This window comes from Oryzias melastigma, linkage group LG13 (assembly GCF_002922805.2).
Source record: "Oryzias melastigma strain HK-1 linkage group LG13, ASM292280v2, whole genome shotgun sequence".
Lineage (NCBI taxonomy): Eukaryota > Metazoa > Chordata > Actinopteri > Beloniformes > Adrianichthyidae > Oryzias > Oryzias melastigma.
This window is the reverse complement of record NC_050524.1, coordinates 5994752-6008464: the sequence shown is the minus strand read 5'-3', so window position 1 is coordinate 6008464 and position 13713 is coordinate 5994752. Positions and strand designations below refer to the sequence as shown.

Genomic DNA, 13713 nt, shown 5'->3' with positions numbered 1-13713 from the left:
CACAAGTGGATACGAACTGTCTACAGGTAAAAAATGAACACACATGTACCATGCACGCTGATGACCCACACCACATTGTAAGTCATAGTCTGCTTAGTGAATTAAATTTGCTTGTCTTCAGGCATACAGGTTGTAGCAAACATTTATGAATCATGGGAGGTTGAAGTAGGTGAGATGCAGGTGTGTGACATAGAGGCAAGAAGGTCAACCTCTGATTGGAAGATTCCAGGTTTGATTCCTGAGGTATCTTTGGACACTGAACCCCACAATTCCTTTGGTGGAAGGTTGGTACCAGAGTTTGGCAGCAGACCCATCATCACAAGTGCTTTGGGCCTTCAAGGAAGGTAGAAAAACACTACACATGTTTACACCATTTACATTTTTTCAACACCACCAAAACTTTCGTACTACTCAAGGAACTTTTAATGCTGTTCAAGACACAAGTGCAAGTACCATTTTTGCAGCCTTTTAGACATTAGACAGAGTTTAGTTTGTGTGGCGATCCTGGAGGCCCTTATGTATCACCTTGACACCCCCATGTGTGTAGCATTTGTGGATGGTAGGTTAGCATTCAGTGCGCACCTTACTAATTGCTAGAGCAAGGGTGTCCAAATCCTGGCTTTGAGGGCCGATGTCGTACAGCACACCTGATTAAGGTAGTCAACAGTAGGTAAGCCAGGATTTCTGGAAAACCAGCAGGAGGCCAGCCCTCGAGGTCTGAATTTGGACACTCATGCACTAGTGTGGCATAAGGGCTCCATACAACGATATCACCTGTGTGCAACTTCTCTTAGATTTATGCCCCGTTCATACCGGTTTCAGCGACGTTCAAGCGACCACTTCCAGTGAAAAGTCTATGTAAACATGTGTATTTGTGTTTTGGGCTTCCATGTCCCATGCTTCACTATGGAAGTTTTTAAGTCCATATTCAGGCTCTACACACAAAGCCGCTCCCATTGAACACGTGTTAAAAGTTAAAACAGTCTGGGACACTGGTTTAGTAGTGACATATGTCTTTTCAAAACACAGAAGTTCCAACCGTTTGAAAATGATTCATGAAGAAGAAATTAATAATTGCATTTTGCGGAAAAGAAGTGAAGAGGAGAGTGCAAGCAGGTTGGAATGGGTGGAGAAAAGTGTCAGGTGTGATGTGTGACAGAAGAGTTTCAGCACAAATGAAAGGAAAGGTGTACAAGACTGTGGTGAGACCAGCCATGTTGTTTGGACTAGAAACAGTGGGACTGAAGAAAAGACAGGAAGCAGAGCTGGAGGTAGCAGAGATGAAGATGCTGAGGTTCTCTTTGGGAGTGACCAGGATGGATAGGATCAGGAATGAATACATCAGAGGGACAGCACATGTTAGAGGTTTTGGAGATAAAGTCAGAGAGGCCAGACTGAGATGGTTTGGACATGTTCAGAGGAGAGACAGTGAATATATTGGTAGAAGGATGCTGAGTCTAGAGCTGCCAGGAAAGAGGTCTAGAGGAAGACCAAAGAGGAGGTTTATGGATGCAGTGAATGAAGACATGAAGGTGGCTGGTGTTAGAGAGGAGGATGCTGAAGACAGGCTTAGATGGAGGAAACTGATTCGCTGTGGCGACCCCTGAAGGGAAAAGCCGAAAGGAAAAGAAGAAGATTTTGCGCCTGGCCTGAATTACAAGATTCACAAGATTTGCAACCCCTTTGGCGCCTTCTCCAGCTGAGTATGTGGACTATATCGGATAGTGATTATGGTAAAAGCCAACACATTCTCCTCCCCAAGTTGTCACATATTGATATTTATTAAGGAATATAACGCATCAAAAATTGACGTTCTGTTTTTTGTTTTTTTTATGTTCTGACTGTTCGTATAATTAAGGGTCTGCAACCGTCGCGATGTGGTACCGGACGCGGACTGGTCCTAGGGAAGCATCCAGTGCCATTACCCAGACACAGTAACGGTACTCTAATCCTAACCTAGCACCGGGCGCGGTACCAGATGTGGTACTGGACCCAAACCAGTACTAGACATGGTACTGGCCACGTAACGGTACAGGGTTACAGTGCTGGTATTGATGCGCTCCATGTCCCAGTACTGGACTGCTTCCAGTTTGTGGCCCAGAGGTTGGGGACCCATGATTTATTGGGAACAGCCAGCATGTAGAAAACGACGAGTTGGGGACACCCAAAACATCCATTTTTGATGCGGGTTCACCAAACGTCCTTATGTGACGAGTTGGGGATGAGACTTTGTTGTAAATCCACATTGAAGAACCTGCGTTCAGCAAGTTTTTGACCAAAAATCTCATCCATACATCATGATAAACTTACTACACGCGTCACAATGGTACATTTCATTTTCATGTTCCTCAGTGTATCCCCAAGACAACTACAAGACACACCTGCGTTCCCTTTAAGATGTAGTCACCTCTGTCTACAATCCAGACAACCCAAAAACATGCAGGTCAAGATGGATGTGACATAACATGCTAGGGCCTGGAAAGAATGTAAAAAAATCTGCATTTTCTTTACCTTAAGGCTCTAAGCTTGGGGCACATTTTCTGAGCTATGGCAGCTGCCAGGATTTATGGGTGATGATGAGTGTTTTACTCATGTGATAAACATGCCTCACTGCCAGATGACGAGTCCTAATTGTTTAGAAGTACTATTTTTCAAATGGCTGTGCAGGTCTGTGAGACTGTTTCTGTCTTCCTCGTCGGTCTAAACTGCCAAAAACTTCTGCTGTCGTTCACATCTGCAAAGGTCCTGACGATGAATCAATTATCTGCAGCGTTCCTGAAGTTTTCCTCTGTTGTTAACATCAGGTGTTGTATTTAAGGAGCAGTTCGGGAGCAAATAATCTTTATTGTGTTCTGAAAAAAAAAAAAAAAAAAAGGCGTTCTCTCTTTGTCCACACAGCTGCACATTGTTTCAGACTTTTTTTTTTCCTTCTGCAACGTTGGAAACACATTGTTACCCCAAGCTGGCAAGGACTTCAACATCTAATGGCTTTGTCATGCTCTTGAGTGCATTTAGGCTCACTGTCAAAGCTGAGCCAATCCTGTCTTTTTTTTCCTTCTTTTTTAACAGCTTATGGAACCTGCATTAGAAAAGCTGCAGCAGCTGCTGCAGAGTTACTGCCACTGTATTGTTCTGAAGCATTGCCAGAACTGGCAGGACAATGATCTCATGTCGACATAAGTCTCTCCGAATGGCTTTCAGATGTGCTTTATGAAGTTTTCTTTGGATATTAATTTTGAAAGATTATGGTTTAACATCCGTCCGTCTTTGTTTTCTGTCTGGATGGATTTCTGCTTCCATGATGAAATGGTTTTCAGCCAGTTTTTGCAAACATCAAAGACCCACTCCAATGACGATTGTGTTTTGGGGGGATTTAAACATACTTTTGTAGCATTTAAATACGATCAAAATTGTGAATATTTTTTTATCATGGTGGATCAAGAGAAGACAAAAAAAATGCAGTTTAATAAATCTTGTAGTTGTTATGTTCTAAACTACAGCTGGCGGACTACAAGCTCCTTGCTCCGCTCCATCCTGATGCATCCACTTGTAGACAAATAGACCCATGTACGTCTTTGTTTTCCTTTTCCGACCTGGTATCTGGTTCAAAACTGTACGTCTGGACATCTTGATATTGCTCACTTTTTTCTGTACGCCGATAATAAAAAGTTAAAGTGGTGAGGGGCTGTAAGCTAGTGAGACAGAGTGCTAACAAAGGGATGATGGGAAATGAGTACAGGCTTACCCAGCACCACCAGCTCTGCCCACAACAACAGAAGTGAATTTCTGGCCACTCTGCAGAAAACATGTCCTAGAAAAAGATAATTTTTTTTAATGTTGGCTAAAACCAATATTAAAAGACCACTGGTAACGCTTTTGAAATGGATCAGAAGATCATTGGAGTGGGACTTCAACTGTTGAACAATTGAACTTTGACTTTTGATCTTTTCCACCTTGTTTTATGGAGTAACTGTATGGTCACAATTCAATCAAACCCCACTTTAACCGGTGGGGATTCTAGATCACAAAACAATTAAGTACCGCACTGCACTTACATTTTTACATTTTTTAAAGATGTCCCAATGAAGTGGCACCTATGAGCCTTTCTCGTCTCTTATTTGTAAATTAGAGAGATGCCCAAACTGCAGTCTGTGAGATTCTGGGACTAACTTTCCACTGATTTACTTTGAGACCTGTTTTAGTCTTTTTACAAAGCAAGCTAAGTCTTGGTGGTACCAGTTCTATTTCATCCCTCCTGACTACTTGAGGCGGAGCTTCAAGCACTGAATGACCCTTCTTGCGCATGCGTAGTTCGAGAATTTATTGACACCAAAGTCACCAGTGACCTCCTGGTGACAAACGGGAGGCTATAAAGTCACGTGGTACCAGGACTGCGATCCCAACTCTTCTTGTGAGAATAAAAGGAACCCGAGGGACCGGGAACTCTGGCGGTCTGCAGGATTCATAGAACCATAGTTCCATACATAACTTTCTCTTATGCATGTTTAGGTTGGTCTGGTGTGTGGTTTTTTATCCTTTTGATGTGTCTGTGCTTTTAAAATATTTGTTATTGTTCGCATCAACTGTTACAGTTGCAAGAGAAAGTATGTGAACCCCCTGGAAGTACCTCAATTTCTGTATGAAATGGACATATGATTTTTTTTAAATGTCAATCTAAATCACAATGTAAAAAAATATAGCCTGCTTAAATCACTCAAATATATGTTTTCATGATATTATTGAACACAATTGTGTGTCCGGTTTATGCATAAAACCAAGTAATTCCAAAGGGTTCACATATTTTGCAGGTGTCTTTCTGGTATTTTAGTCTTAATTTTGTAAAAAAGCACATCAGCCCATCAAGGGTCAAATGCTGCAAATAAGCTTCTTGAGCATGGGGGCTGCTGTTCTGCACTATGTCTATGTTTTATTCAATTAATATTCAATCCAAACCTGGAAATGTGTGAGGTTACATAGAGAAAGCCGACCTGACGCTGTTCTTTCTCCTCCCCCTGCAGAGAAACCGATGGCGCAGGGTCCTCCAGGTGGTGTTATCGGGGTCCTTGGAGGCGTCGTGGCCATCGGCCTCATCGTCGGCGTGGCAGTTACTGTGTTCATGATTCATCGGCGGCAACACAAGTCTCACACTGAGACGGATAATGACCTGTGAGTACCAAACCTGTGCCTGAGAATATTGCGGGGGGTGGACTGGCTGCGAGATTAGGTGTGCACTCTCGTCAGCTCAGAGAGGAACCACACATTTTTCTGAGTAGAAGACACAAAATGTGAGTCTTATTTTCTCTGGGAGCCAATAATTGAATTTCTTTTACATCTCTTAATGAAAAATAATATGATTCCACTGACACTAAAATAGAAAAAAAGGAGGAAGTATCGTTTTCATCTCTTAGAGCACATAGAATCAATGGTTATGGCTATTAAGAGGGTTTTCTGATTATAATGTGGGCTCTACCGAGCCCATTTTCCATTTAAAGACTATTGTTCTAATCAGGACTGATTGCGGCAGCCTCTTCTGGGAAGAGGCTTTCCAACACTTATGGCTTTATCATGAAGTGAGGTAGATTTTGGAGGATTCTTCAAGTGAGAAGTCACAGGATTCTGTTGAACGACTATTATGACTGATTTATACTGGTCCGTCGGCGGTGCGTCTATCTTGCATTTTGTGGGGAGTCTGTGACACAACAGTTAGTTCACATTGTCTACATTGCGTCTCCCATCCCCCCCCGGGGAACAGATTTGTCCTGCCACCCCTATGCCGAGAAGTAGTTCACATCTTTGCTGCCTGAAGACCTTTTTTTTGTTTGTTTTTAAAATGTGATAAATGGTGATTTGATGTTAGACACATTTTTGCTTTCTCATTTGGCCCAATGCTCTCTTTTTCATCTGGGAGTACCTAAAAATGCCTGTTTTTGTGTCCTGAAACAGTGGTCCCCAACCCCCAGTCATTTGGTACCAGGGAGGAAATGAAATATATGTGCTAATATAGATTATTTACATTTAGTTTATTTTCTGATCCTAAAGGAAGTTTGGAAAACTGCTGGATCCTGTTCACAATATCAGTTTTGGTCATGTGACTTAAAGCAGCCACCTGGACTGCTAGCTAAAAAGCTAACAAAAAGCTAACAAAAACCAAGCAAGAAAGCATAAGGTAAAAATTTTTGAGGAGAAAGGCGTCAGTGAGGAAACAGAAGAAGAACCTTCGACTTTAAAGAACAATAAAGATGCTGCTTATAGAAAAAACCGGGAGTCTTCCTCGACATATGGAATTATTGAGACAGTTGTTCACATGTAGCAGAAGCCATTCTGGCTAACACGCAAACTCTCGACTGTTTCACACACACAGATAATAAGAGACATGGTGGATTCAGGTTTATATTATATTTAGAAAATACCATTTTTACAACTGTGGCTTCATTTTATTTAGCTTTATTTACCCATCACACCTTAAAAGTCGGACGTTGCTGAGGCTAGCGCCTGGTTGTTAGCCTCCACTTTGACGCTAATGGGAAAATCTTAATCAAAGTTCAAACATTTTACGGAGAATGAAGATTCAATCAGATAAAGTTGGTGATTTGTGGAAACTTGTAAAAAGAACATTTGAGAACTTTAGCACAGAAAATGTTCCTTTATGTAAAAAAAAAAAACCTAATGAAAGAGGATTTATGTAAAGACAAAATATGATCAATATTTTTGTTCTGAAAGATAATCGGAGGCTGGATTGAGTGTTATGTCATTTTATGGGGGAAAATCATGTAATGTTTCCTTTATGGAATTTTTTTCAAATCAGAAATTACTTTTACAAATCAACAACTATTTTTTATTGAATCTTCATGAGTAAAAAGAAAAATCTGATATTTTTAAACTTTTTTAAACAAAATTTTTGTTGTAGCATTTTATTTTGAACATTGATTTTCAGAAGCTTAAAAATGCCAACTTTTGCCCCGTTCGGACCGGTCCATGAAAATATCTAAATAAAACCGGTCTGTTGCCTGAAAAATGTCTTTATACCTATCAAGTTAAACTTTTGTCGTCCATGGCGAGAATGTTGGATGGTGTTATCTGCGGTGGTGACGTGGGTTATGTGGGCATATCGTCTTACAAGTCAATATATATATATTTGTAAGTATAATGGAAGCTTTTATTTTGAAACCCTTTTACTGTCTTTTGGCCACAAACCCGACATCAGAGGCAGACATAACGGAGGCGATGCAAACATTCAGATTCATTAATGAACGTTATATTTTTTTTGTGTCAACGCAATGAAGACGCACCGCAGAAGGACCAGTAAAAATCATCCTTTAGGAGTTCATTTCAAGTAAATATAAATCAATAGGAATCGGTGGTTCAATTCTGACACAAACAACCGTATAATTCATGAAAAAAAATTGAATTTCTGGGACGAGGATGCACCGCTGCCTTTAACTCTGTTATGTAATTGGGTTATCCTCTGAACCAGAGGCCATGGCAGTTTTAACCTGACTATCATTGACATTACGATCATTTGGCAGACATTGTCATCCGCCATTGCCAGCTGCTGCACAAACACAGAAAGGGGGAGCAAATCAGAGAGTAAAAATATATCAACCGAGCTGTGAGAATCCCCAAACGTTTTCCTGCGCTCTCCCAAAAGTGACTAAAACACCTCTGTTTTGTAGGAAAATAGTCACTAATCTGTGTCCAACAAAGACAGAAAAAGGACATGAGTTGTGTCCTGCTAATTGCCTTGATGAAGAAAAAAAAAATTAGCAAACACAAACACAGCTCCTGAAAGACAGCTCACTGGTTGCCAAGGTTTCCATGATGCTCTTGGGTATGCTGAATATTCAGGATGCAAACCCCCATTCCTGTGGGAATGATGTGTGTGCAAGAGCTGGGAATATTACCAAAACAACAGTGGCAGAAGGGGAGCAGAATCCCGCACCAGCCTTTATCAGCGGAGATAATGAGATTCGTACAAGTGTTTTAGCTTCCCGCTTAACAAGGCCAACATGTTCTACCACCTGCCACACAACAGCGGCGCGTCCAGGTCCGGCTCCGGCCCGCAGGGACCTCGAAACCTTCCACCTTTTTCAAGACAGATGACAGTGTTTGACCGCTCCCATTGCTTTCTGTCTCTCTTCTCTTCCCCCCCCTCCCTTTTTTTGCTAATCTATCTTTCTGTCTCGGTCTGAAGTAACTGCTCTCTGTTTCCCGCTCCACTCCCTCAGCATTGCTGTTGCTGCTGTTGCTGATAGTTGTGTGACACAGGCTCCAGAGAAGCCAGAGTCCCCCACAAGGAAAGTAGAGGCACCTGACCCCAGTCTGTCCCCCGCTGACCCCTGCCCTCCTGGATCCTCTATTCTGTTGCCTGCATGTAACGGTGGCCTGCAAGTGACATACTTGAGCACACCATTGTGAGAAAAAAAGGATAGAAACTCTGGACTCTAAACAAGGAAATTGCCTCTTACGAACAGATTGATGAACAAACACGATTAAGAACCAAATTTTAAATCAGGATGATCAAATATTCAGCTCTGTTTGATCAGAAGTATGAAGCGTCAAACTCATATCAAAGCTCAAAATTGCTTTGTTTGACATGAGCTAACACTCAAAAACCATGTCTTTGTTAGCAGACCACATCCTCCAACCTCTCCCCTCCGACTTGCTGTCTCCCCTCCGCCTGTGTGCACGACTCCCATCAAATATGCATGACAATAATTGTGTTTGTGCCAGATCTGTAAGTGTTATTGTTCCCCACAAGCATGCAACGCTAATATAGTGACATGTAACTCCAATCGCTGTGTGTCTGTTTGCTGTCTTATGAGAAAAAAATGTTTTTTTCTTTACCTGCTGATCTGAATGCAGATCGCTGCTTTAGTCGCTGCAAAAAAGAGGATTTTACGAGTGTCTAATGTCAGGGAAGCATTTAGCCAGACTGTTTAATTCTGCATGTTGATGAGCTGTTAATCAAGCTCAGCGTTTGATAACATGCCTGACTGCACCGCCAGTCACGCCTCTGTTTGCCCTCGCATTGAAGCGCTAGGCGCGACTGGAAATTGGTCAATCCCAGTAAATCAGCTGCTCTTCCGGAGGCTGCGCTGGCACAACGGTCAACTGATTATCAAAATCGATGGGCATAGTCAAAAGGGGCTGTTCTCAGAATAATACAGTGGAGGAAATGCGCATTTGATCCCTCGCTGATAATCACCTGTATAAGACACCTGTCCACAGAATCAGTCAAACTCTCCTACATGGGAAAGACTCAAGAGTTTTCAGTGGATTTAGGGGGAAGATTGTAGACCTGGACAAGACCGGAATGGACTACGGAATGGGTTAAAGTGACAACTGTTGGTGTAATTGTGCCAAAATACAAGAACTTCTAGACACTTATAGATTTGGGGCTTCAAACAAGATCCCACCTGGTGGAGTTTCCATGATCATGAGAACAGTGAGAAATCAGCCTAAAACAACACGACATGAGTTGGTTGATGTCATTGAAGCTGGGACCAGAATCACCAAGAAAACCATTGGTAGGACTTTAAGTTGTATTGGTTGCAGTGTTGTAAATAGCCCTGCTTCAGGAGCCACATGTGCAAAACCGCCTTAAATTTGCCAAAGAACACCTTCATGGTTTAAAGAGTGATTGGGAGAAGCTGATGTGGTCAGATCAGACTAAAATTAGATCTTTGGCATCAGTGGGGGAAGAGAATGCTGCCTACGACTAGGTGGAAGCATCATGTTTTGGTGGGCTACTTCACCTTGTTGATGGGTGGAGCCATCTCCTCTTTTAGCCAATAGGCTTAAAATGGGTGGTGAATGGGTCTTCTAAGAGATAAATGACCCAAAATAAATAGCCAAGACAACCAAGGAACGGCTAAAGACAAAAACTATCAATGGAGTGGTCCAGCCTCAATCCTATGGAGAGAGCTGAAGCTCAGAATTGTCAAGTGATAGTAAACAAATCTGAATGATTTAGAAGTCATCTAAAATGAAGAGTGGACCAAAATTCCTCCTGAGATTGCAGAAATCTGCAACTTCAAGACACATCTGATCTCTGTGCTCGATAATAAGGGTTGTGACACAAAGTATTAAGTCTATCCAGTAAGAGGGTTCAAATACTTACTTTTGTCAATGAAATGCAAGAAATTTCTTGATTTTTTTTTTTCTGTATGATATTCTGTCTCCCTCTGTACCATCAAACCTACCATCAGGATGACAGACTGTACATGGAGAAACCTACAAAATCAGCAAAGGGATCAAATACTTATTTCCAACATTGTATGTTCATCGCTCAATGCAAAACACCCAAAAGTGCAACCGATTGTGAAAGCAGTTCTTGGTCGTATTCATAAGGTTTATGAAGAGCAACGTGCAACATAAATAAATAAAAACGTTGAGATCTTGATCTTAAAAGAAGGTAAGTGGAGCCAGACGTCCAGCTACCTTCTCTTTAAGCCCCTGATGGGTTCAACCCTTTGGGACAAATGGATGGATGTAGCTGCAGTGAACTGTGGAAACCTGCTTTTTTCACCTGTATTTCCTGCTTTTCATCTTTGCTGTCTGAAAACCTTTTTTTTTTTTGTTTCTAAAATGTGATTAACGGTGATCTGATGTTGGACACGCTCTTGCTTTAAGCTGTAACCAAAGTAGGATTGTCATTGTTCTTCAGCGTGGACTGTCACAGTTGTGAATTTCTTTCATGTTGCTGTCACAGTAAAAATGGTGCTTGGTTTCTCTGTACAGACTGTTATCCATGCTGTACAACTGTCACTAGAAGAAGTCAAATATATTTCAGTGTTTTTATTTTTTTGTAAAGCAGTGTGTGTTTATTGGTAATCTTGCCCAGGGTGTTGGGGGGAAAAAAAAGCTTGAGTGTGTATAATTGTAAAGTGAAATGTTCTAAGAGACCAAACTTTCCTCCAGCAACAGAAATAGTTTTTGATAAACTTGTCAAAGAACAAAAAACAGAAAAAAAACTGCTTTGTTTCCTTTTTTTTTCTCTTGTGAGAAAAGAAGGCAAGTGGAGCTCAGCAGAGTAATTGTTGTCCGCCTTTCTGAGTGAGATCTGAGTCAGACAAAGCATGAAAGTAATTGCCTCCCAAAGATCAAATCGCATTTATCCCGTCTTGCAATTAAAAGTATCATTAGCATTTAAATTGCTAAATAAGATTGCGATCAACAGAAATCAATGAGAGCCGGCGAGGATCAGCGTCGACGCTCCGCGTTGCTGTCCACGGGCGGAGCGTGGTTACACTCCGGCTCCTTAATCCAAATGCTTCTGGGGATGCAACACTTCACTCTCTCCCACCATGCAAGAGGACAGGAAGAGGCCTTTCAAACTGTCGTACTGATGGACATCTTAACTCTGATTGTCAGAGCACAAAAACACCTCTCGCTGGTGCCAAAAAAAAAATTGTGAGAGCACTGAAAAAGTCATTTCCTCTGCTGTAAATCTTCCCTCACAGATTACTCTTCTCAGTTTAAGGATTAGTTATGTTTTCTCCTCGCTATCCCCTTTAAATCTCCCCCTAAGCTGCCCTGAGCCTTTTGTAGCCAACCGAGCGAGGAGGAGCAAGGTCTTCAAGGTGGATGTCTGAGTGGGAAACGGTGCAAACTTGAATGTAGCTTATGGTTCCCTGCCCACTGCTTTCTGCTCCCCACAGGCTTGTGGTGCTTGTCAGCTTTCATTTGTGTCTGCCGAGCCAATGCCCCATGCTGCCAGCATCACATTCAGCACACAACCATCACACAGCTGAGAGGCTCATGAAGTGATCAAGCTGAGCACCGCTGTGTCTGACTAATGACTTTTCAAACTAACATTAAGGGCGAACGGAAGCGCTCGTTGAAACCAAAAAAAGCCGTAATTATGATGGCTGCAGACATAAATCTGGAACGAGTAATGCAAGAATGACAATACAAACATTTTTGGAAGAAATCAGGATTCGTGTAGTCTTCTCGACAATTATCTGAGATCTTCTGCACATCTCCTAAACCTCCATTCAGGTTTCAACCAAACAAAAGATTACGATAAGTCAGAGGATTTCTCAGATTTGGTAAAACTAAAAAAGGAGACTTGAAGGAGCTCTACAGGACCACCATATAGAAGAAAAAGAAAGATTCTTACAACAGTTTATTCAGGCACTAGACTCTCAGAATCACAGGATACAAGTCTTCTTTGTTACACACCAATAGCACTTTGTTTTGGGGTTTTATTTTGAAAAGATGGAATCAAAAGCCTGATGTTTTCAGGTATCAGAAATTATATTATTGAGGCCACACTGTTACCTTGGGTTATGGGACTGCAAAGACTTGAGATGACTGAAATCATGCTGAAAAATACAAATCCAAATGTTAGTTTTTTAAAACCCAACTAGTGTCTTTTCAGGTAAAAATTGTACTTTATACTCACAACACATATATTATTGTACAAAAAAAAAAATCCCAGAAGTCTTTGCAAAAAAACAGTGTGCATTATAAAACCAGATTTGGTAATATCAACCACAATGTTTAAACAATTTTCTCTTTAAAAACGAAGGGATTAAAATGTATTGTTTTAAAATAAAATATTAATGTTTTCATCTTCAGAACACAGTAAATTCATAAATAATTTTCTCAAAATTCTTTTATTGATTAGGAATTCATACGTAGCCTGCATAAATGCTCTCTAGATTAAGGAATATAGACCACAATGCATTGCATTTGAACGATTTTTTTGTTTGAAAAAAATGTACTTAAATGTATGTTTTCATCATCAGAACACAGTAGATTCTTAAATAGTTTTTGTAAAATCTTGTGTTTTAGGTTTTTACTTCAACAAATGGGTGACATCACAATTGCGGTTTGAAAAAAACAAACAAAAAAAAAGAAGTAGTGAACATGTCCCAGAACTGCATTAAAATCCAGGACAGCACTATATAGTTCTATGGAGATTTGGGAATAAAGGACATAGTCTTACTTTCCCAACATGTGAAATAAAATATTTATAGATATGAAAAAAATTAAAATGGCTAATGCACCCAACATGTTTGATCTTAAGAAATTAATGGACTAAAGGAGGCAACAACTGGAAAAAGAAGAAATGGGTTACTAATTTTTAAATACTTTTTTTTTTTTTTTGACACGCTAAATCCAACAGGGATGGAACAATTCCCTTTTCCTTTGACTTGGTTCAAACCTCGATTTTTGGGGTCACTGGTTTCGTTTGGTTCAACATATGATTTGTTTCTTACAAAAATTCCCTTTTACAAACTTAGATTCAATGGTGTAACACAACAAGAATTGCAGCATCCTTACTATGCAATGCTAACAGTCAATATATTTTGATCTAATCTTCCAGAACAATGTTTGCATGATGTTGTTGAGGCACAACTCCAGTTTCCCAACACACAAAAGCTGTATGTTTGCCTTGGCATCTGCTTACGGACGCCCTATCCGTGCTACCTGTCTGCACACATAGCACCTCATCAAAAACTGCTGCTACTTTTTCCCCCCTCCATGATTGTGCCAAACACTGGCGACAACCCACAGTGTGCACCCACTGCCTCCTGAGGCGTGTGCTTGTGTGTAACATGATTACAAATGTCGGCGGATTCAATCACAAATGCAAGGTGTGACAAGGAGAACGTGGACGCCTTGGGGTGGTAGTCATGAGATGAGAGAACATTTTTATGTCTGGTGGGATGTAATAAAACACTCTGCATATGGGGCCCCAACACG

The 13713-nt window shown here is 41.0% G+C and overlaps 1 protein-coding gene across 3 annotated transcripts in view; it reads left to right on the top strand.

Annotated features, from left to right (window-relative positions):
- nectin1b (nectin cell adhesion molecule 1b) overlaps positions 1-13713 on the top strand; it is a 258757-nt gene that overhangs the window by 191037 nt on the left and 54007 nt on the right. For 2 of the 3 annotated variants that reach the window (XM_036214902.1, XM_036214904.1), the window contains exon 6: positions 5019-5166. In XM_036214902.1, coding sequence (XP_036070795.1) covers positions 5019-5166 — 148 coding nt within the window. Of the gene's footprint in view, positions 1-5018; positions 5167-8225; positions 12901-13713 lie in introns of those variants that run through there. The other variant, XM_036214905.1, reaches the window with a different exon arrangement.